General features: G+C 41.8%; 1 protein-coding gene across 1 annotated transcript in view; it reads left to right on the top strand.

The window, feature by feature from the left end:
- HGD (homogentisate 1,2-dioxygenase) overlaps positions 1-25,557 on the top strand; it is a 43,139-nt gene that overhangs the window by 1,388 nt on the left and 16,194 nt on the right. Inside the window, exons 2-8 of the mRNA XM_068963611.1 lie at positions 4,294-4,365; positions 5,154-5,242; positions 9,276-9,381; positions 21,314-21,373; positions 23,007-23,098; positions 24,518-24,552; positions 25,398-25,477. Of these exons, the coding sequence (XP_068819712.1) occupies positions 4,294-4,365; positions 5,154-5,242; positions 9,276-9,381; positions 21,314-21,373; positions 23,007-23,098; positions 24,518-24,552; positions 25,398-25,477 (534 nt within the window). The remainder of the gene's footprint in view (positions 1-4,293; positions 4,366-5,153; positions 5,243-9,275; positions 9,382-21,313; positions 21,374-23,006; positions 23,099-24,517; positions 24,553-25,397; positions 25,478-25,557) is intronic.

Genomic DNA, 25,557 nt, shown 5'->3' with positions numbered 1-25,557 from the left:
AGTTTCAAAGGCATTCTTACCAGCCTGCTGTCTAATCTCTGCAAGGAAAGGTTAGCTCTAGAGATCACAGATCCAAACACAGAAAGCCAGATTGCATCATCCTAATCAATACACATTTTAAGTTTAAAAAAAATTCTGCTTTTATTTATTCCTTGTAATGGATATGCCAACCCAGAGCCTCAAATGAAATCATATTTACATAAAAGCAGCACAATTGGGGGAAGAAAATTCAAAGGATATAATAATAAAATTTAATTTTAAATGAACCTCACGATGTTCTAAAGTTGTTTCACTTCTACAAGTCTTGATTTCCTCATTTCTATAGAAAAGAGATGTTTAACAAGCAGACTTTGGGCCCCAGGACTAACTATTTTGATTTACTAGGTTTGAGTCTGTATTTAACAAGCTTTGGGGGTGATTCTAATGGTTAGTTGAAGATGGGACCCCCACTCTACATAATTATCGTATCACTTTCCTGTTTCTGTTGTAACAAATTCCCACAAATTTAATGGCTTAAAATGACTAAATTTATTTTCTTCTGGAAAATAAATTCTGGAGTTCAGAAGTCTAAAATCCGTTTCCATGGATTAAAGTCAAAGTGTTTAGCTGGTTCCTTTTGATGACTCAAGGGAAGAATCCATTTCCCTGCATTTCCAGCTTCTAGAAATTTCTTGATTCGTGGTCCGTTTCTTCACCTTCAAAGTGCATCACTCTGATTTCTGCTTCCATCATCATATCACCTTTTCCTCTTCTGTCGTCAAATCCTCCTCTACCACCCTCTTTTATGAATATATATTATTACATTTAAGTGAAGTGAAAAGTCGCTCAGTCGTGTCTGACTCTTTTCGACCCCATGGACTATACAATCCATGGAATTCTCTAGGCCAGAATACTGGGGTGGGTAGCCTTTCCTTTCTCTAGGGCATCTTCCAAACCCAGGGATCGAACCTAGGTCTCCCGTATTGCAGGCAGATTCTTTACCAGCTGAGCCAGAGGGAAGCCCAAGAATACTGGAGTGGGTAGCCTATCCCTTATCCAGCAGTCTTCCTGAGCCAGGAATCAAATCAGGGTCTTCTGCATTGCAGGTGGATTCTTTACCAACTGAGCTATTAGGGAAGCCCTGATTCCATTTAGGGCACACCCAAATAATCCAGGACATTTCCCCATCTCAAGATTCTTAATCACATTTGCCAAGTCTCTTTTGCTATATAAGGCAACCCTCACAAATTCAAGGGATTAAGACATAGATATGTTTGGAGAGCCACTCACTCTTCAGCCTAGAGCAGTTTAATCCACTTGCAATAATCGGCAAGTTCACCTAGCAATCTATAATCTATGTTCCCAACAAGGTTAACTAAAAATACTGGACCCTTCACAAAGGAGAAAAAGGTAGCTATAGTTCCATCTCTGCCCTGACTTCTCTCACTTTTCCTCATGCCCTGTAAAAGGAGGTGAGGTACACCATCTGCTCATCCCATCAGGGTGTTACCCAGAATCAGATTCAGGTGAAAGCACCTCATAAAACTACTCTGACAAGTAAATCATATCCTGGGGACCAAGTGAGAATTAGAAATCTGTACACTAGGGAACTGCCAAAGAACTGACGCTACTGAAATGATATGGAGTTCAGTCATTTGTTCTTTAGAAGGGATGTGGAAAGGATGTGTATAATTCTCTTGGAAGGAAACAAAATCATATTTTTATGTTAGATAAAATTATTCAGAAATCCAGATTGAAGAAAGCAAATAAATACACACACTTAATGTCAGATTTATTTATTTATTTATTTATTTGTATAAGATGTATTTGTATAGTCACTGAATCAGCTGGAGTTGAAAGCTTGGATTTTCACAGCCTATAGGAGCAGAGTTCAGATTCTGCCCTTGATCTCAAAGCCTTGGGAAAGCAGCTGCAGAACACTGCTTCCTCCATTCTGATATATTCAGCAGTGAGGCACAAGATATTTAAAGCTCTAACAAACTCATCTGTAATTTTTCTCTCAGGAGATTTGGAAAACCAACTGGTCTGAGAATGACTCAGCAGTTTCCACCCTCCTCTTCAGCCAATGCCCCACAGCTAAGAGTGGGAAACCAGTTCAGAACTCACACCTCTCTCCAAGCTGGGTGGCTCCCTTCCAAACCACCAGCTGTTCTTTCTACTTTCTATTTTTTAAAGCAGTCTGAAACAAATGCTTTAAAACTACACATAGTGAGTCTCTTTTCCTCTGTTTCCAATGTACAAATCACCCTGGACTCTGCTCTGAGGCCGGCAATTGCAAAGAATGAAGCAAGTTAATGAGTAAACCTACTCACTCCTGCCAGAGACCTCAGCTGTCTTACTCAGCACTCAGACCTGCCTGCCTCCCTTTGCAGAAACAACGCAGCAGTGGAACATAGTGAAGGCGCTGTGACACCCTGTGGCTTCAGTCAAGACCGGTCTAAAATTCCATTCCACAGAGCTAAAGATAATCTGGAGTCATTACCATTTCTCAGCAGCTCAGATTCAATCCTCTTGCTGGTGAGCACGAGGTTCATTTAGAGAGAAGAAAATTGTATTCAGTGGAGTGTCATAATGTTGGATGGTCTCTGCCATTTCCCCAAAGAAATCATTCCAAACTACATGCCACTGCTGTTAACCAATCTGTGTGTAATATAACTCGCTGTTTTTAGTGCTGATAGATTTTCAAATATAAAAAAAATACTGTGTCTGGAGACAAAAAGGAATAATTTCCGTTCCATTGCTTTCTAGGTTCTAACATTTCACATTTGATATTTCTTCCAAGTATGGGCAGCTGTTGCCCTGCTCGGTGCTCACACGTGCAGGTGTATTCCATCAAGCTCACCCTTCTGCATGCTGCTGAGAACTCTGGAGGGCTTATCCTCCACCCACTTACATCCTTCTTATATCTCTTAGAGACTGTGCTCAGATGGTGGTATTTCACTCACTGAGTGAGGCTGCACTTTCATCTTCATGGGCTAAAACTAAATACATTTAAGAAACAACTATGGGAAGAAAACAGCCGTTTTTGATGTTTAAGTTAGAGAAAAAGGTGTGGGGGGTTGGTCCTAACCCTACTTGGGCTTCCCAGGTGGCCCTACTGGTAAAGAACCTGCCTGCAAATGCTGGATATGCAAGAGATGTGGGTTCAATCCCTGGGTCGGGAAGATCCCCTGGAGGAGGGCATGGCTACCCATTCCAGTATCCTTGCCTGGAGAATTCCATGAACAGGGGAGCCTGGCAGGCTGCTGTCCACGGGGTCACAAAGAGTTGGACTCGACTGAAGCAACTTAGCACACGCACGCGCGTGCACACACACACACACACACACACAATCCTACTTAGAGCAGGATACATACTCTTGCGTTGGCATAGGCTTCAAAGGGAAACTAAAACAATAGGTATCTATTGAGTACCTTCTATAAACAAGGCACAAAGCATATATAGAGGTAAACAAGATGCTGTAGTTCCAGCCTTTATGGAGCTTATAAACCAGCAGAAAAGCCAGAGAGTGAACAAGAACTCACAAGTGTGTTAAGTGTTGTCAGAGTCATTTCAGGGGACCTACACACTTTGTTGAGAAACTCTCTTTCCCTCTCTCTGAACGTAAAATAAACAGATGGCAGTCAGAATGCACTCCTTTGTGCCACTGAGGACAGATTCCTGTCTGACTCTTCTCCTGAAGGGTACCCATATCTTCAAATTTTGTTTTCCTGTATCCACATAGATGCAAACATATATACAAGTCCTCCGTATGTGACCCAGATGATATAGGCTTTTGCCTGCAGCCAGGTTGATTGAATGGCTTTTTCTCAAGGGTTTTGCTGTCAGATTGGATCCACACATCTCCTTGTAGCTGCTTGTTTCAGTGTATGGAGGGGGAGTGGAGCACCAACCTCAGGGAGGTTTCTATCTAGGTAAGCAAGATCTTACTCACCTGGAGTTGAGCCCATCTCCCCTCTCAGGAACTCCCTGATGGACCCAGAATTAAAGAACCTATTCTTGGAGTGGGACAATTAAGAACAAGCCCATAAATCAGTTAAGTAAGTACAGCTAGGGGAGGTGAGTCCATGCAATATCCAGCACTCTTCTCCCAATCAACTGTGGGTCTTTGAAATTCATGCAGGGAAATTATCTGTCCTAAATGGGTCACATGCCAAGACATAGTAAAGATATGATGTATAGAACATGATAAACACATGCCCATAGAGAAATTTCTTACCTTCGCAGATAGTCAAATAGCAGAATACCCTTTAGGTCCCATTAATGGTGGCCTTTGTGTCTTGTCACATGCAGTACATTTCTGGATTCGGGAATGAGTGTGCCTCAGAGGACCCTCGCTGCCCAGGTGCCCTGCCAGAAGGACAGGTATGAGTAAATAAAATATTAATTAGAGAACTCTGAATTAAGGGAATGTAATACCAGCCTTCAGGTCAAGTACCTCTTCCCACCATAGCTATTGTATTAGCCTGTGAACTGTCTAAAAGTTTTACAGATTGTTAAGACAACTGGAATACTGAACAGCAATAATACAAAAATTAAAGTTGGATGATGGTTACCTATGGCAAAACACTTATCCCAAAATAAGTAAGACTAACTGTAGGGCTTTCAGGAGGATCCCCCATGTTCAGGGTTAGGGGACTTTCTTATACTTCTTTGAACAGCATAAGACATGACAATGGGGAGAAAATAATCAGCCCTTGTTTTAAAATGTGTACACAAAGCTATTCACACTAGTATTGGTTACAATAAAAACTATGGCAAACAAAAATTTTTCAAAAAAATTTGAAGACTATTTCATGGCATGAAAAATGCTCATGATATATTGTTTCCTCTTTTTTAATGTGCTAATTATTAAGAAGACTACACATGTCACAGAATCCCCATTTTGGAGGGTAAGAATAGAAAGAAATATACTCATATGTCAGCATTGGGATATTTCTGAAGGGTGAGATAGGTCATAATTTATAAATTTTATACAATAAGTTTCCTAAAACATTATTATAAGAAGGATATATAGGTTGAAGATGGTCACGTGCAGTAAGTGACCCAGAGCATCCCCATCCAAGCCAGAATTTCCCCCATTGAGTTGTTTCATGGGAAGGTGGGATACCTTTCTGATGGAGTGATGTCATTTATTGCCTCCTTTGTTTTAGAATAATCCTCAAGTTTGCCCCTACAATCTGTATGCTGAGCAGCTCTCAGGATCAGCTTTCACTTGTCCACGGAGCACCAATAAAAGAAGGTATGGGAGCTATAACTAGTATTTAATTCTGCCTCCTATACTTGAGCCACAACCTCCCAGGGCTACCCCAAATCCTGCTTGTTATAGACTGTGCCTTGGATCATAGTCAGGGAAGGATGAATCTCATCTCCAGCTAGAATCAAGTGACTGTTGGAAGAGGTGGAGAGAACAGCTGCATAGAGCCTAGAAAACAGACATGTCTAGTTACATTTACAAATTATTGCTTGTACTCAGAAAAAAATGTTCCTCATAATCTGGACTTCCCCTAGGAATTGTCCAATTTTGTTTTACTTTTTTTTAAAAAAAATACTGATTAACTCAAAGTTACAGAAGATTCAGTGCAATATCTTCCTCAGCTGACTAGAAGTATTATGTTCTTTGGATGAAAATATTGGATAATCCAAGCATGGGTTAGATGAAAGGTCATGTATTATGGCCCCTTGTGGTTTGAATTAATAAGGTTTTTTCTCCTTGGAATTTGCCTTTGCTGGAAACCAGCACATTCATTAGCACAACGTGTCATGTTCCCATGTCCTACAAGCCAGGTCAGTGGACACACTACCTTGGTTAACTCCTATGGTGCAGATAAGATGCAGTAGGTGTTGTGATTTGGGGAGGCATTTATGTGTTGTGACTTAAACAAGCCGTGTCCAGTTGCAAGAATTTCAGACCAGATGAAGGTATCTGCAAAGAGGGCTGCTACTTATATTGGAGGTTGGGGGCAGAGGGTAGGCAGTCTTGTACAGCTTAGTGGAAGATGATTGGGTTTATCTCCAGAGAGTCTTCCTGAGAAGTAAATGAGACCGAGTACAAGAGCATCATGGACCACACAAATGATAGATTGTTCCCCTTACTGGTTAATCATGCCCACACTGCAGTCAGGCCTCCTGAGTTTAAATCCTGGCTCCTGCTCTTTCCAGCTGTGTGACCTCGGGCATGTCATCTACCCTCTTAGAGCCTTTTGGTTTTTCATTTGTAAAAAAGATAATAATAGTGCTTATTTCATAGTCTTGAAGAGGATTAAAGGAAAGGATGTATGCAAAGTCCTTAGCACATTGCCAGGTACCTGGTGAGTGCTCAGTTAACATTAATTACCATAATCATCATTATTGCCACAATAACAGAGTGTCTCCCTTTAATACATGGTATCCCTAAGAGGCTGTCAGAAAATTGAGTGGCAGGTGCTGTTATCACATCAATATCAATATTGCTTCTCTCTCACTAGATTTGCAGATGAAGAGGGGAAGAGATAGTTTCCCATACTTGTCAAATCAGGATTAATTCTATCACTATTTAATCATCTCTCTCTCTCTGCAAGCCCAGATAGCCAAGGTAAGGTAAGCACACAGACAATTCTTATCCATTCTAATTTATGACAGCCTGGCCTCCATGGCTATGTTCTTGACTTTATGACCCATTCACTAACGGGACACCTGGACTCCGAATTCTGCTGCCTGCCCCCATTATTCAGCAATATCTTCAGCCAGCAGGAGTAGAGCTCTGTTCCAGGAGGCTGAAAAGGAGCTGTTGGCATTTCATTAAGATGCTGGCACCATTCCCTGAATCAGAATTAAATCTCTGTCCAGGGCAATGTAGTGCTGCCTGGGGAGTTATACAAACTCGGCTGAAAAAAAAGGACACTAGGCACGGTTCACCCATCTGTCTAGAACTCTTCAAAGGTATCCACAAGAGTTTTCTGAACATGCTCAAAATCCCCAGGGGGAAGATGGAGCCAACCCCATCCTTAAGTGAGAAAGCCTGGTATTCCTACATTTAGTCACTACTCATCTAAACCACATGGAGAAGGCAATGGTGCCCTACTCCAGTACTCTTGCCTGGAAAATCCCATGGATGGAGGAGCCTGGTGGGCTGAAGTCCATGGAGTCGCTGAGGGTCGGACACAACTGAGTGACTTCACTTTCATTTGTCACTTTCATGCATTGGAGAAGGAAATGGCAACCCACTCCAGTGTTCTTGCCTGGAGAATCCCAGGGATCGGGGAGCCTGGTGGGCTGCCGTCTATGGGGTCACACAGAGTGGGACACGACTGAAGTGACTTAGCAGCAGCAGCATTTAAACCACAGGGTTCAGGACCCCTCACCCCCACCCAAAAACTATCAGAGAGTATATCTATCAGGGGTTGGTTTTTATGATTAGTTAGCTGATCCTTTCAGTCCTGAGAAGGTGAAAGCCAGGACAGAGAATGTGGGAAATCTGGACCATCATAACAACCTAGATGATAGGGGTAGACAGATAAACAATTCAACACACATTTATTAAGTGAGCACCTACTCTACCAGGCATTCTTGGTACATAAACTCTGAATCCTGACAACAATCCTAGGAGATAAGGATGAGGAACATAGACTCAAAAAACTTGCCCAGAATCTCACAGTTGGTTCTAAGACACACATACGCGTTCTCAATTTTGTATACTACTAGATGCTAGCGAGGCATAGTTATTAATAATTCACGGTCTGAAGTCCAATGCCTGAGATCACTTCACCTAGAGCTCGAGGAAACAAGAAAACTGAACAAATCTAGCTTTATCTCCTGAATGACTCAGTTTCAGCCCAGGTCTCCTCCACCTCCTGAGGTAGACTGTCCTGGAGCTTAAAGGGCCAGAAGCGGTTCAAGCAGGTCTAATCTTCCACTGCCCCAGGTGGTATTCCTCTGCCTGCTGTACTCTGTCAGGGTAACAGCCTCTGAGAGGACGTGGGTCCCTCTTAGGGCGTTTCAGTGTCCCTCTCGACTTCTGGATGCTTCTCTCCTGGTGTCCTTCAGGATTCCCTCATTAAAATCATCTCTCACTGAAGCAAAGCTGTGTGTGTGTTGGTCGCTTGGTCACATCCGACTCTTTGTGACCCCACGGGCCACAGTCTCCTCTGCCTGCTCACAATCTGCTCGGTCCATGGAATGAATTCTCCAGGCAAGAAGACTGGAGTGAGTTGCCATTCCTTTCTCTAGGAGATCTTCCCAACCCAGGGATCAAACCCAGTCTCCTGAATTATAGATGGATTCCTTACTCTCTGAGTCACCAGAGAAGCCTGAAACAAAGCTACAAATGTGCTATAGGAGAATATGGATGGTTTTATAATTTTAGAGTACAGTTGCGTTAATTTCCTAAATCTCTTACAAATTAGCATAAAAAAGACAACCCAATAGAAAAACAGTAAAGAACTTGGGCAAGTAATTCACAGAAAAATTACAGGGGGCCCATAAACATATAGATTCTCAACCTTACTCATAAATAAAGGTAATTCAAAATAAAAATTAGATAGCATTTTTCACCTAAGGTCAAAATTATCCATAATACTGCATATTTGTAAAGATGTTGGTAATCAGCCACTTTCATTCATTATTGTTGTGAGACTAAAATGGTACAGCAATTTGGCAATTTTGCTTATTACACATTGGAAACATCTGAAAGAATATACAAGAAAATTGTTAAACAGTTCTAATGCCTCTGAGAACTGGTGCTGGAGAAACTAGAGGAGAAAGTCTTTTACCTTTTGGGACTTTTTAAATTGCTTGAATTATTTTTCGCACTGGCATGAATTAATTTTACAATTTTAAGTAAGAAAATTGGTTAATATTTCAAGACTGACAAAGAAACCACCTGTATTGTCTCAAACTGTGTGTCTCACTTAACTAGAGCCAGAGCAAAGATTAGGATCTAATGACTTATATAAGCTAATGTTTTCCTGTGGGTCTGCCTGCACAGATATCCCTCAAGGTACTTTCCCTTCCTTTATAGTTGTCATTGGGAAAGACAGTTCTTTCTTTGCCAGCGTGGAAACAACCGAGGGCTAGAGCCTCCAACTCTCCATTTGATGGGTAGAGCTGAAAGGTGAGAAGAGGCAGGGCTATGGGCAACAGTGGCTATTAAGGAGCGATGCTGCATCATTGCATCTCACATTAAAGCCCACAGATCGTTGTGGACTTGAGTGTCTTCCTGATGGTACTTCCTGAGACAGTCTGGGCATCACCCATAATACCACCCTGTTTTGTGTGTCCTTGTTTCCTCCCCACAGCTGGCTGTATAGGATTCTCCCTTCAGTTTGTCACAAGCCTTTTGAATTCATTGACCAAGGCCACATCACTCACAACTGGGACGAAGTTAATCCTGATCCTAACCAGGTAACCTGGTCCTATGAGTTGGAGAGCAAAGCCTTAAATATAAACATTTAAGCCTCACCTGGGTCTTTGAGAAATTAGATTTTTAAAACAAGTGGTACAGTGTATCTGTTCCTTGGCCCAACCTTGGGTAGGACTTTTGGAAGTGATCGGCCGTGCCTGTGCACGTGTGTGTATAAGCTTTCATTTTTCTAGCTGCAGGAGCGCCCAGTGAATGAATGGAAATTATACAGGTTGGTGAAAATGCATCTACACATCTGCAGACTGGTTGATTTTCACCTAAACTGTCACCTGCAAACCTCCATTCCTTGCCTGAAAGTTGCCTTCTTTCGGTCTAGTGACAAATGGGCTTTCCCTCTGCATATCATTTATGTACTGTGCTTTCAGTAACGAGAGACACCCAGGGCTATAATAGACTGAGCTCTTTTTTTTTTAACCTTCTGAGCACCCGAGTGTATTCTCTTTGCTCCTGAGTTTAGGTACATGTCACCAATAACAAAAGGATAAGGCAGAAAGGAAAACAGACCTAGGTTGCCTCCCTGGCCTTCTACTTAACCCGCTGTCTTTGAGCAGTCAAGTCACGGTTCATTCTCTGAAAATCTGCTTGATTCCTCAACAGGTTGTATCTCAAATTCTCCAATTTCTCATTTAGAGTTACAATGCTCATACTCATTCGTTTTAGATTAATAAATAGACCCAATGGCTTAATAACAGGACTCCATCATATTAGAAAAAAAACAAAAACAAAGGATGGATACCCATACTACTAAAGGATTCATGGTCAGGACAGAAATTAAGCATTTATTGGATATTTGTTTTGGAAAGTTGAGAAGGTAATTGAACCACAGTAAGCTTTCTAATTCTTTTCTTATTCAGCAAAGAGAATCCCCAATTAAGTTTCTGATAGTTCTCTCAAGTGGAGCCAAATCTCATATTATACAAAGGAACCAGGTGGCTGTTAAATCAGCAAGTTAAACAAGTTCAAACCAAATCATCTCTGAAAAATCCCTTAACTCCCCATAAAGTATAAGATATATGCTTTTATGTGTGCTACTCTGTATGGTAAATCTTATGTACATTAAATTTGAGAACCATTGAGCTAAATTTGAAAAACATTGAGCATTAATTAAAAGAAGGATTGCAGGCAAAATCGTAGGCAGATATTTGGGAATTAAATCATGGGACCCTTAAGATAACTATCAGCCTGGTATATGGGGTGAAGAGGGGAGTTCCACTGTGCCTGCTGCTAATATCATTCACACAGTTAAAATCTAAGACTTGACAGTCTATCTACATCATCTTAGATGCGGTTGTGTGGGCAATAGTGGAGCCACACTTATGTCATTTTTGGGGGGTGGAGGGTCAAGTTTTAAACCTAATCTTTAAGGAAAATGTGAGTGTGATGTGTAATATGCTCAGTAATATCCTTTTATTATATCGTATTTTTATCTCTATGACTACTATGATACATTTTATTTGACATAAATGCAACCCTTCCTAATGATTATTTGGGGGTACAAGTGGCTTTTTTATGGAAGCTAACCTCATTCGGATAGAATTTTTCTGATTTTGTCTTATTATAAGAGTAATATACATTTATAAAAACTTAAATGTTATAGAAATTAGCAAAGTAGAAAATGGAAGTCTCCCACCATTGGTGAGAATCAAGTACATCAGTTGTGCATGTTAATTCATTATTGCATAAGTAGTTGGCACACATGCATTCTGAGAGAGAAGTTTGAGGAAACTGCAGTTTTAAAAATTTAATTGAAGTACAGTTGATTTATAATGTGTTAGTTTCTATTGTACAGCAAAGTGATTTACTTATATAGAATCTTTTTCATATTCTTTTCCATTATGTTTTATTATAGGATATTGAGTATAGTTCCCTGTACTATACAGTAGAACCTTGCTGTTTATCTATTTTATATGTAGTGGTGTGTATCTGCTAGTGAGGAAACTGTATTTAAAAGCCTGAGTTAATCCAGAGGCATCCAAATAGACGCATCGAAAGTTTCTGCTTGTTTCTAGTAGAGCCTCAATACACACTTGTTTCTTCCAACCCTTCTCCATTTCCTTGCTTTGCATTTCTCCTCGAACTTGTTACCTTCCTCCTGTTCTGAATTCCTTCAAACACTTTCTCCATAGTGCATTTCTCCAAATGCATTTCTTCTCCAATATTTCTCCTGCTCATTTTTGACTCTGTGCTCACACAAATGGCAACAGATGTGCCCCAGAACTCAATTGTACTTTGAGCTGGACACCAGTTCCATCAACGTGGTGGTTTATCCTCCTCCGTCTGTGTAATCTACACCTGCCACCCTGCTTCCCCTGTCCTGACACACACCCTGGCTGTTCTTAAAAATTTACCCTTTTGTCTTTTTGTTTACACCTTCTTGACAAGTTAATATCTCTTTCTAATTTTATGCTTCATTAATTAACCACACCAATCTGCATTCATCACTCCCCCCTACCCCCCACAACCTCTTCCAAATATGTACTCCAGACTCTCACCGAGAAAGTCTGAGAAAATTATTTTTAGGTATCCATCTGACAGTCTTCCCAGCTGAAACCTGTACAATAGGTATGTCACCTGTCACAGACCCAATCCAATGCTTCATCAGCTTCACCAACTCCCTATATTAGTCATCTCTGAGTGTTTGAAGACATGACAGTTACTTAATGTTTCCTCCAAGGGAGCATTTTGGGATAAGCTATCATCACCATCATCTGTGATTTCCTCCCAGGAAGATTGGAAATAATGTCCTCCAAGACTTCATTTTCTTTTAGTGTATATTTAATTAATCACCTAAGAATTAATGCAAACTTTGACTATATTTAGATTCAGCTGTGGACATAAATCCAAACCATTAATATCTCACATAAGATATATACCTAATTTTGTGCATCATGCACCTTCCTCTAACTTCTGGAATCCCAGAATTTAACAAACAAATATACATCCGATTTAACCGTGAGTTTACAGATTTCAATTAGCATTCCTGAATCAGCATTCCTCTTTACCAGTCAGAGTCCTTTAAAGTATATCTTTGTTATCACTATAGCCCTAGCCCTAATGTCTTGACTGTTGGAAAATCAGGCTATTGACCCAGTTAAGCCTCAGCTGAGGAAATTACCTATTAGATCTCAACCAGTATTATTTGGACCGAGTGAGAAATACTTCAAAGCTAGTAAAAGATCACATCATAAAACTCCCTCTGCCTCCAGGACACACAAATTATCATAACTGTTTCAAAACAATACATCCTTACAGAGTGTTTGATGTCTAATTTGTCATTCTTGGAGAAGGCAATGGCACCCCACTCCAGTACTCTTGCCTGGAAAATCCCATGGACGGAGAAGCCTGGAAGGCTGCAGTCCACGGGGTCGCTGAGGGTCAAACACGACTGAGCAACTTCACTTTGACTTTTCACTTTCATGCATTGGAGAAGGAAATGGTAACCCGCTCCAGTGTTCTTGCCTGGAGAATCCCAGGGATGGGGGAGCCTGGTGGGCTGCTGTCTATGGGGTTGCACAGAGTTGGACACGACTGAAGCGACTTAGCAGTAGCAGTTGTCATTCTTTAGGTTTCACGATTCTAAAAACCCCCTCCCACCAAAAATGTCTTGGATTTCCTGCCTCTTCAAGGTTTTGCCTGTCATTCCTATTCATAGTGATTCCTTGAGAAAGTAATCTAAGCCCACTTTATCACCTCTATTCACTCCTAACCCTTTGCAATACAACCTGCCCAGATCACTCTGCTGAAAGTACTAATATGTGTACTTTCTTTAAACAACAATAATTGCTCCTTACTATTAAGTCATGTTCTATTTAAAACTTACATAAAAGTGTCAGTGCTTAATAATCGTACCAATGCAGATTTAATTACTTCCAATGTTTTCGTTTCTTTCTTTCCAGTCTTCTTCTTTGCACATTTGCTTCTCCTGAAAACACCAAAGAGTGTCCAGTATATGACCCACAGCAACACTTTTTAAAATCCTCTTTCCCCAATTTTCCCTGGACTCCAACCCTCTCACACCACTCTCCTGAGCTCTTATCTTTCCCAAGCTCAGGCCGGGACCACAAGTACCTGGCTTGCCTCTGCCTCCCCCTACCTTGTGCCACTAGAAGATGTCAGAGAGTAGGTCCTCATCCACTTTTCACAGCACATGCGCGAGCACACGCACACAAAACTTTGATTTACATGGTGAGACTGAAGTTCAAGGATTGAGGGAGTGGGGATAAGCAAAGCAGAGTTTTCTGTAGGGAGCAGGTAAGGGACGTAAAAGAGGCTATGAATTCTCTTAAATTAATGATGTTTTTAAAAAACTATATGATGTTGTCTTTCTCTAACTTCACTTAGTAGAGATTATTATACTAATTAAATGTGTAATCTAAACTCTAATACAAATGAACTTATTTACCAAACAGAAACAGGGAATTCTCTGGTGGTCCAGTGGCTAGGACTCCATGCTTTCACTGCCAAGGTTCAGATTTGATCCCTGGTCGAGGAACTAAGATCCTGGAAAACATGCATCATGGCCAAAAAACAGACTCACAGACTTAGAAAACAAGCAGGATGGGGAATAAGTTAGGAATTTGAGATTAACAGATACAGATTACTGTAATTAAAATACATAGATAATAAGGTCATACTGTAGAGCACAGAAGGTCTTCCCTGGTGGCTCAGTGGTAAAGCATCTGCCTGCAATGCAAGGGACACAGGTTCAATTTCTGGGTTGGGAAGATCCCCTGGAGGAGAGCATGGCAACCCATTCCAGTATTCTTGCCCAGAAAATCCCATGGACAGAAGAGCCTGGCGGGCTACAGTCCATAGGGTCGCATAGTCGGACAGGACTTAGTGACTTAGCACGCACACAGTCATGCTCTAATACAATTTTACGTTCTGTGTTTTTAATGGAAACATCATATTTTATGCTTTGCCCCATGGCTTTTCAAACTCTTTGAATGTAGATGGTTTTTCATGTGGCATAATTACCCAGGACATGTTAATGAGATGATTCCTTTATTTTCAGGTACTTAGATTGTTTCCATTTTTATTATTATAAATCATCCATGGCTAAACACAACCCTTTTCTCCCCAATATCCCCAAACCTGGAGTAGTTGACTTGCCTCTTTTCTTCCTGGAGCTCTGTCCTCTCCTGTGGTCTAGGACATCATGTAAACCTGCAAAACAAGCCATCTCCAGCGTCCTGAAATACCTCCTTGTCCCTGCCCTGTCTCCATCGCCCTCTTGGGAGAGAGAGAAGTACCGGCTCTCCTGCTGCTCCTTCCCTCTTCCTTCTTGTCTTTCTTCTCTTCTCTTCTCTTTCTTATCGCCCACATCGGCCCCTCCCCTCTTTATTCTTTTGCTAGGGCTGCCTTTACAAAGTACCACCTACTGGGTGGCTTAACCAATAAAGATTTGTTTTCTCACAGCCGTGGAGGCAAGATGTCTGAGATCAAGGTGTCGGCAGCTGGGTTTCTTCTGAGGCTTCTCGATGGGCTTGTGGTTGGCTACCTTCTCCCTCTGTCTTCATGTCATCTTCCTTCTGAACGTTTGAACTTCCTCTTCTTATAAGGACACAGTAGGTTGGTCAGGGGCCACCCCAACAACCTCATTTTAACTTAACCACTTCCATAAAGACCCTATCTCCAAACGTGGTTATATTCTAAGGTAGTAGGGGTTTGGACCCACACATAGGAATTTTGAGGGGAAGACAGTTCAACCCAATTCGCCCTTTGCGTCTCCATTTTCTCTCCAATTATCAGTTAGTGATTCCCACTTTATTAGACTCTCTTTGCCTTAGAGGCAAATGGTTACTTGCTGTTGATAAGAAATACCCAGCTTTGGTGAACTAAGAAGAGGAATTCCTTGAGCAGCAGAGGGTTTTTCTAGCCCACTTCATTTCCCACCTATCCCCCAAATTCCCCACAAATATTCATCTCTGCAGGCAGAAATCTAACTTCACCCAACATAATTCCAGCCCCAAACTTGGTGTAACTTGTAGGCCATATTTCAGGAAGTCCGTCCCAACAGTCATATTTGTAAGCCATTCTGCCTTCACTGTGGAACCTCATTTACACTCTATGATCTACTTCATCTTCCTCTCACTATCTTCCACATCTCCCATATTTTACTTTTTAAAATCTAACAAACATCATTCATTCCCCTGACATTAACTATTACCTCTACAATATGTTTTACAAATCTCTCCCCCAACTCCAAACCCCATATGGGACATTGCCATGAGTATGTCCCACCTCAACAGGATCCATACTGAAGACATCATAGTCCCAGCGAGACTTTCCTTTCTCTCAGGCTTTCTAGATCTGTTAATGACACAACCGCTCTTTCACACTCAACCTGCAATTACCCCACCACCACCCACTGCCCAGCCAGTCCTTGGAGTCATCATGAAAATTTCTTTCTCCCTTTACATTGAGTTATGTGCCATGCCTGCAAGATGATGATTCCCATCTACATAAAAGTTACCAAGGTGACTTGTTGAAGACGTAGATTCCCCAGACTCTCCCAGCCCAGAGATTCTAATTCAGTAGGTCTGGGATGATACACAGGATTCTCTCCAGATGATTTCCATGCAGATTGGCTCTAGACCGCACTTTAAGAAACATTGCCGTAGAATTTGCTCCCAAGATGTCTTTGGAATCTATGCTACTGCTACTGCTAAGTCACTTCAGTCGTGTCCAACTCTGTGTGACCCCATGGACGGCAGCCCACCAGGCTTCCCCGTCCCTGGGATTCTCCAGGCAAGAACACTGGAGTGGGTTGCCATTTCCTTCTCCAATGCATGAAAGGGAAAAGTGAAAGGGAAGTCGCTCAGTCGTGTCCGACTCTTCATGACCCCAAGTACCGCAGCCTACCAGGCTCTTCTGTCCATGGGATTTTCCAGGCAAGAGTACTGGAGTGGCGTGCCATGTACTCTCCTTTCTTTTCTTAGCAGCACCTGATTTGGACTTCACTTCCTCTTACCTGACTGTTATAAGGGCCTCCTAACTGATCCATGTGTCTTCCAAACCCACCCTTTCCTACACCTCACTGCCAGACCCAGCTTACTAAATTATTACTCAGAAATCTTTAAATCCTGCTCTTACCTCTCTCTCATTGCCCAGCCAATCAAATGCAGACTCCCAAGACAGGTGGTTCACTATTGTACCTTTCAAACACTTCTCTCTTCCATGTCCTCTACCCATCAGCCAACCTGGAACCATCACCAACCTAGGACAATAGTCTAAATTTTCCTACCTGGGTGCTTTATGCTCTTTCATCTACCTTGAATTTTCTCTACTTCCGTCACAAGTAGCCACCCATCCAAATCTCACCCATAATTTAAAACTCCCTTGTGGTGCAGCTGATAAAGAACCTGCCCACAATGCAGGAGACCTGGGTTCAATCCCTGGGTTGGGAAGATCCCCTGGAGAAGGGAAAGGCTACCCACTCCAGTATTCTGGGGGTCACAAAGAGTTGGACATGACTGAGCGACTTTCACTTTCACTTTCATCTAAAATACTACTTTCTTCACTGAACCCTTCCAATATTTTTCTCAGAGTATTTGAGAGTAGGAGCTACATCTCCCTCATTTTCTTACAACCTGCAGTACCCAGCATATGCCTTCTTCCAGACAGTAGAATCCCAAGTATTTGTTGAAGAAGCTCCCTGATAGCTCCAATCCCATCCTCCTATAAATAGACTAGATTGCATTCACTGATGTTTGCCAACACCGCAGTGCACATTGCCCTGTTCAACTGTTTTAGACAGCATGCTGGCTCTTTTTACAGTACATCTCCATCATCTTGCACTTAATTCCTTGGAAAAGATGTTGGAGCTATCTGTAAACCAGATTATTCTATTGTGTGTGTTTTTTATTGTTCATGTGTAAGAATGTTAAATACGTCCTGCACCAGGAATTATTCCTGAGGGAACATTCCTGTTTATATTTCTCTTCCAAAATCATTCCCAGTTACCCATTTCCTTGTTTTCCTATCATAACGTGCCCATATTGCAGGGTCTCCTCTTTGCCCAAGGGCAGAGACTGTCATGGTACCTAGCATAAAACCTAGCCTGTGGAGAGCGACAATAAATCATTTGAATAAGTGAATACATAGGGATTGGACAGGAATACTGACCTTGAAGGACCTTAGCAGGATTTGGGTCCCAGGAGTTAGACTAGGCCAAGGCAACTCAGCCCTGGAGGAACAGTAGATAAGGGCCCAGATTAGAAGACCAAGTACAAGGCCATTAAAAGGAGCCAAAACCTGGGTTCAGGGGCCATGGAGATCATGAATGGTTTTGGAAGCAGATCAAGACAGGCTGAGATTAAAGGGCTCAGGGTTTAGATTACTAAAGGAGGCTGAGAGATTGTTAGCATCAGTTTTTAGTAAAGAAAATTTAACTGCTCTGAACCATTCGTTTTGTCGCTATAAAATAGGGATAATAATAATGGAGCCCTAGAAGACTGTTGTGAGAATTAAATGTCATCTGACAACTATTTGCTGAGTGACTACTATGTTGCTTGCTCTATGCTGGGTGCTGAGTAAGGGATATAAAGCCCTTAGCTTTACACTCAAGGGCAAGGTCAAGTATCCAGGTTTCTGTCCATGAAAAAATGTCATCTAAATACAATGCTAGTTCATCTTTTTTGTCTTCTCATAAAAGACTTTTAAAAGTCTAAACAATTAATTAAAAAAAAAACTCTAAACAAAGTGATTTGAATCCTCTTTAACCATGATCTTATTACCTCTAAGAACTCCAATGAGTCACCCAAAGCCTGATTTCTCACCACATAAATTATGCTGCCATTTCCCTCAAATTCTAGGTTTTCCAAAGAATTTAATGACCCACTGTTTTATTTTATCTCCCTCCCCAATCTTTCCTAGTCTGGGCTGAAACTCTCTGTAGTGAATTACCCTGAGCCTCACCTAGCCATAGCTGTCGCTAACAATTGTTTGTCCATTGTGATCACAACTGCATCTACAAGTTACTTCCAAATTCTTGGATAGATATTAGCAACTTCTAACAATATGTTTACCTCTAATCCACCAATATTGGTGAGAGTATCCAACTCATACAATTTAATTGAGTCCAGCACAACTTTGGAGGTACTCTCAGTGAAGCAAAGAAACCAACTGTGGGAGGTGATACTCAGATCATACTCCCAGTCTTCTGACTTTAGAAATACTGAGTCCAATTCTCTAGTTTCATTTACATCTCTGAGCGCAAACTTCAAATCCTTATCATTAAATGTTACCAGATTCTCTTTCTCTCTTGATAAATTGAAAGAATTTTTACTTCTAACTTTAGTCTCTGTTGAAGATGCTTTTCAAGTTATTTTTGACCACCTCACTTAAACTAAGCAAAACTTTATTTTCCAGTAGAATTTGCAGAACACAGTTGCAAAATATGTAAAGTATTGATAGCAGTAAAAGGAAAAATAGATTAAATCCACAATTGTAGTGGGAAACATCAACACTTCTCCCTCAAGAGTTGATAGAACAACTGAACAGAAAATCAGAAAGGATATAGAAAAACTGTGGGGTTTCACGTATATCAAGAATTGACTTTTATTTTAGAAACAATCTTAGGACTCTTAAAAACAATTTTCAATTTGCTAGCTATTGCCTGAATGTTATTGGACTTCCAAAAGTCTCACAAATTTGCTTTAGTCTTATTCTTTGAGATATTAGCAATGTTCTCAGTGTCTTATATTTACTCATTCATTCTATCATTCAGTACAAATATATTAATATCTGCGATAGTCAAGACATTGTATTGGATGCTTCAATGGATTTCATTGTCTTTGAAATGTTAATAATTGCATTCCATGGGGGGGGCTCTTTAGCAATAATATATAGTATGAATAAAATAAACTGTTAAAAATTTATAGATTTACATTAGTTAATAAGAATGAAATGACTTTCCAGAAGTCACAGAATAAATAGGAACAGAGGGAGCAACAGAACCCGTGTCTCCTGGGTCAGCCCAGTGCACAGTGCCCTTGGGCTGGCCTTGGGTCAGAGAGTTTCTGCTCCACAGCATGCAGTTAGTCTGAACATCTGCGTTTAGCAGGAGATGTTTCCACTCTCTACTCCAGGGCTTCTTCCTGTTCGTCCTCTCCTCAAATTTGCCTCCCCATATTCAACATGATATTGCACCAAAACTCTTGCCTGAAGAAGACCCAAAACTGGCTTCTTCTTCTGGGTTTTGGGTTTATCAGAACCGCCTTGGGGTCTTTATTATTGTTTGTGATATGCTGAGTATAGTAAATCCTTCCCATTGGGAAATCTAGAATGATGACTTTTCTTAGAGTCAGGATTCTAGATTGTATGATCTTCCAGACAGTCTTCCTGGGTTACAAACTCCATGCTGCTACTGAAGTGGGAGCGGCACATAACAGTTCGTGATAGACCAAAACCTCCCTCAAGAAGCCAGTGGCACTTAGTTTTGGCCCTGGCTGATGTCAGGGGAATATCCTCCTATGTCCATGGTGCTCAACCAGGGGAAGTTTGTCCCCCAGTGACATCTGACAATGTCTGGAGACATTTGGGGCTGTTACAAATGGGGGAATGCTATTGGCATCCAGGGAGCAGAGGTCAGGGATGCTGGCAGACATCCTACAGTGCACAGGACAGCCCCCACAACAAAGAATTATCTGACACAAAATGTCAGTGGTGCCTGAGAGGAGAAACCCTTTCCTAGATTCTCGCTCTCAGGTCCCGCACCTCCTCCATGAAATATCATCTTTAGTGGAATTAAGCCTTTTCCTTCTTTCTGAAGCATGATTCCAATGTTTTTCAAAGCAACGTCTTACATTCTTTTAAGGTAGTCCTAGAATGTGACAATCCTGCTTTGCCTTTAAGAGATAAAGGCTGCTGTCTGACTGTGTGCATCAGAGAGGCAGGATCATCCCAGAGCCGCCTTTTCCACTCGCTGTTTCCTCCCCCACCCAGCTGCCTCTCTGGAAATAACTCAATGAGCTGAACCCCATGACCTCCTGGTGGCCCAGCCTGGCTTGCCTTGACCAGGCACTGCAGCCAGCAGAGCCGGCCCTTGGGGTGCAGGTCCCTCCCTGAGATGTCCTGAGGCTGCTGGGGCTATCAAGTGCCAACCTGCCTGGGTCAGGCCTGCTGCCAAGTTGATTAATAAGTGCTGGGCTGATACTTCTAGTAGAGCTCAGACCTGCTGATTTTATTTCCCACTTGCTTAGATCATTTCATTATTAAATTAAAGGTTGTTGTGATTTAAACTGAACTGTCAGGCAGCCTGGGGACAAGCACAGGGTTTGGTGAAGAAACTGAACCCGGTACTGCACTTACTAAAGGCAATCTCAATTTTTTCTTTCTCTCAAAGAAATAATTCAAAACTCCAAGGGCTGGAAGTAAGAACTAGAACCTTCCCCTGCTGTGTCAGGAGCCCACATAGTGAGGCTGCCATGCCAGGAAAGGGAGCTGATTATAAATAGCACAAAGAGCAGCATCAGTCAAAACTCACTGATGTGCCTGAGCAAAATGTTAAAAAAAAATAGCTTCTGAAATAGGAAGCAATGATTTTTTTTTATATTTTTGTAGTTTAAAATGCTAAGGAATGAAGACAGTATGTATACATATAGGTTAAACATTCTCTCTCTCACACACACACTCTCACACACACGCACGCCCACCCTGCATACCCACACAGAACCCAACTGAGCCCCTTTAAGGAAATGATGGATAAATTATTAAATTGAAAATAGCAAAATCACAAGTCGTCAGAGCCTCACAGAGGGAGCAGCTATCCTTTTTATGTGATTTATTTAGAAAGTCTATGGTTTCCCCTTTTGAAATAACTTTCCTGTATGTGTGCATGTGTGTGCGTGTGTGTGCGTGTGTGTGTGTGTGTGTGTGTGTGTGTGTGTGTGTGTGTGTGTGTTTTCCCAGCTGCGATGGAAACCATTTGAGATTCCAAAAGCCTCTCAGAAGAAAGTGGACTTCGTGAATGTAAGTCAATACTATCCACGCCTGCCCACCACTCTCTTCTCTTCCATGGTGGGTGATACAGCCGCCTTCAGGCTGGATGCCAAGCAGAAGCAGCCTTGGAGGCGGGCAGCAGACAGAGTGCCACCCGCCTCTGCCTTCCAGGCTGGCCAAGGGAGATCTTACTTACCAGCACCACATGGCCCCTGACACCAAAGGGCACTCGTGAGCTGTTTACATCTCCAAACAGCCAGCAGAAATTGAGCATTTACTGACTTCAGGTTTCTTTGTTCTTGGCTAGAACAGGGGTTCTAAGCCTTTTTGTTCCAGGGACTCCTTTGATAATCTGGAAGACTGTGTTTTTTAATGCATAAAATAAATTACATAAAAGTACAAAGTAGCCAATTATATTGAAATACAGTGATAAAAATATTCAAATAACAAATTTGGCTTGCTTTAGAGTAATATATATGCTGCCTTTTTAATGCACTAAATCACAAGATCTATAAAAAGACCTAATAACTATGGTTATTAAATGTATGAGCATAAATGATATTTTGAGATATCTGAAACAACTATACCGTTACAGCCTCTTCTAAAACCACTAGGGTTTGTTGCTTACATTCATTTACATTAATTCAAGGAAATGATAAATTTCAGTCAGAAGTTAGAGAAACGCATATGTCATTTTTTTTTCTCATCCAAGGTCATGAACTCTCCAAAATGGATCCCTAGATTAGAATAGCATCAACTCAGGGTGGCAACCTCGGTTAGCACAATGATGATTAGAAGTTCTGATTGGTAGTTACAGGTGCTGGGAGTATTGAAACATCTCTGCTCAGAGAAAGCATATGTAGGGGAAAGGCCAGGAGCTGTAAGGAGGTGGGGCTCAAAGAAGCCGGGGGAGGGTTCTGTAGACCAACCTCAGTCCATGGCTTACTTAGGGAAGAGTCCAAGTACCCAGCCTTAGGCCAAACTGTTTGTATCCTATTAAATTCTTTATCCATATTAAATGCTCCAAGCCATGTGCAAGGCTCATCTAAATAGGCCCCAAACTTGCAAAATGAATTAAAATACCAAAAGAAATCCCTCACCCTGGGTGAATTACGGATATCTGGAGAGCAGAGCTCCCTCCTTTCAGAAAGGCCCATGTGTTAAGGTCTTTGGGACTGTGGGTTATTAGCAGAGAGGATTACAGTTGGTCAGAATACTTTCCTCTACCCTGTTCTGGAAAGATTAGGGCTGACCCTATTTGTAAGCAGACAGCTGCCCACGTAGTGACGTGTTATCTGAGGATCATTCATTGGGCCCTAATGCTGCAGCCTTCCTCCCCAAGCTTCCTAGATGCCCGATTTTACCTCCAAAGGAAACTCTATTTAAGGGTGATCTTAAGCACTATACTGATAAAACATCAAGTAATGAATTGATGTTCTCTAAGGTCAATTCTGATGGAGCCATTAAGACAATCCAGATCTAGGGCCATGCCTAGCAATGAGGGTGGGCTGACATCTACAAAACATAAGTCAGTCAATTCCAGGCTCCGCATAGGCAGTCTGGTCCCAAAGGGAAGACCCTAGTAGAACTTGCCTCTGATTCTCAGGGACCTAGGGGAGGGCTAGCTGCATTCACCTTTCCCTCTTATGCGGATCTCTCCCAGGGCCTGCACACCTTGTGTGGAGCTGGAGACATCAGGTCTAACAATGGGCTTGCTATCCACGTTTTCCTCTGTAACACCTCCATGGAGAATAGGTAAGTGGCTCAGCCCTACAGCAGGTCAGCCCCCTTCCCTAAGAGCTGCTGCCCAGAGGGTGAAGCCTGGGGGGTTGTTTTTGTTACTGCTTTTTTCTTTTAACCCCAGAGCAATCTTAATATACATTTTTAAAAAATGACAATAAATGAGCATTTCTATCTTGACTGACTCCTGTGACATAAAGAGGAATGTCCTGTGCGTGTATGCTAAGTTGCTTCAGTCGTGTCTGACTCTTTGCATCTCCATGGACTGTAGCCCGCCAGGCTCCTCTGTCCATGGGATTCTTCCAGGCAAGAATACTGCAGTGGACTGCCATTTCCTCCTCCAGGGGATCTTCCCAACCCAGGGATCGAAACTGTGTCTCTTATGTCTCTTTCACTGGCAGGGGGTTGGGGTGTGGGGTGGTGGGTTCTGTACCACTAGCACCACCTGGGAAACAAGAATGTCACCTAGCAATGCAAGCAGAAAAGTAATAATGGGGCACTGAAAGCTGGAGGAGTCCAAGAAGCATTTAGGCTTTAACCAGGTTTGAGTCAGAATGTCCTTAACTTCTAAGGTTCCCCAGGGCTGGTCTTAAGTCCAAAGTCATACTACCTGAGCAGCCATTAGAACTACCTGTTGGTGGCAGTTCAAACTGGCAGACTAATAACTGTGTAAGCTTAAAGATCCTGAATAGGAGAACTTACATGTTAGATTTTTTTTTCAGTAAGGAAAACATATATAAAAGGCATTTTTCCTGTTTCTTTGGGAAGCGGAGCATCATAACAGTTCTGCCCACTACCTCTGGAATCAGACCACTGTGTTCAAAGCCCAGTCCATTCTTCCTGGCTGAGCAACCTTGGACAAGTCATTTAACTTCAATCAGGGCCAAGATCATGGCCCTATGACAAGACACTAGAGATGTTCGATGTGATATGAGGCACCTCCTCTCTCTCTCTACTTGAGCTGTTACATACATTAGCCTTCATTCAGTTCCTTTTACTTTCCATCCACCCTCCTGCCTCAGAGCAGCCTTCTGCCTGGAATGTTCTCCGACATCACTCCCACCCCTAAGTCCCTGCCTAGATGATTTCTTCAGATCTCAAGTCAAACATCCCCTCTTCAGGAAAACCTTGGCTGCCGCCTCAGACTAGATCAGGTCCATTATTCTTTCAGTCCCCTGAACTTGACTTTCATGGTGCCATTACAGTTTATGAGATGGTTATGTAATTGTTGGATTGCAGTCTGACTTCCTACTAGACTCTAAGGCTCCATGAAGGCAGAGATGAGGTCATTTTGCTCATCATTTTATGCCTAGCACTAAGCCTGGCACAGCCTATCTACTGAGCAATAATTTGTGCAGTGAATTAATTTGTCTGGACATTGTTAAAATAGAAAATCATAGGGATAATTCATAGGAATAATTCTATATGTTTCAGATGCTTTTACAATTCAGATGGAGACCTCTTGATTGGTGAGTTTTAAGGACTTCAGACCCTTTCCTTGGTAATTGATCCCTAGTTATAAGCTGCTTATTAATTGTATACATATTACTGTCCTTTCAATCTGTCTTACTTAATGTAGTCTACAGACTGAGGTGTGAAGGCAACTGGTGGTCTGGAAAAGATTCCTTCTACCTTCAAGCCCCTACCCTATTTCCTGGTCTCCCTGTCTTTACTCATTTCTTCTGGGCCTTTCTGATATGCAAGCTCTGGGCAACTTAAAAGAAATACAGGGTAAAATCAACATGTGATTAACTTATTGAGATAACTCTATTTGCCTTCAAACTCACCCAAGTAAAGATCATCTGTCATCTATATCTGCAAATTTGTATAAATACAAATTTTCATGAAACCATCCAGATGGAAAGTCCAGTACGGATTTCTCTGGTCTCCTGATTCTTTTTTTTTTTTTTCTTCCTGATTCTTTTTTGATGATCTTAGTACTGATATTTTGGAATGAACATTTTGATGTAAACCTTAGACATGCAAATGCCAGCTTCCTGCTGGAACTATCAGAGATGGGTCTTTTTCCATCCTATTTCTGGTGCCCTTTCTGGTCAAGCCACAGAACTGTGCAAATACAAGCTCCTTATCTGGCAAACAAAAATAAGAAAAAAGCAGAGTCAATCTTTTCATTCTTGCTTTTCTAGAAATAGCCAACTTAAGTTGTCAATTCTGACATTTTCCCTCATAAAACTCAATGAAGCACTTTTCATTTGGATTGAAAAAGCAAATGCCGCCCTTAAGCCTTTCACTCTTCATGAAGTGGTTCTTACATGAAAAGAGTTACTCACTGCTGCCTTGTCTTTTATGTTAGTTCCCCAGAAAGGGAAACTTCTCATTTACACCGAGTTTGGCAAGATGCTTGTTCAGCCCAACGAGATCTGCGTCATTCAGGTTGGTGATGTGTCCCCCTCTCCTCCCAGCTTCTCCCTAATTTGGGAGCAATCAGATGTTGCAGCTGCTGCTATTTCTAA

This window comes from Capricornis sumatraensis, chromosome 1 (genome assembly GCF_032405125.1).
Source record: "Capricornis sumatraensis isolate serow.1 chromosome 1, serow.2, whole genome shotgun sequence".
Lineage (NCBI taxonomy): Eukaryota > Metazoa > Chordata > Mammalia > Artiodactyla > Bovidae > Capricornis > Capricornis sumatraensis.
Note: the sequence above shows the minus strand (reverse complement) of the source record. Positions and strands in the feature narration are given on the sequence as shown.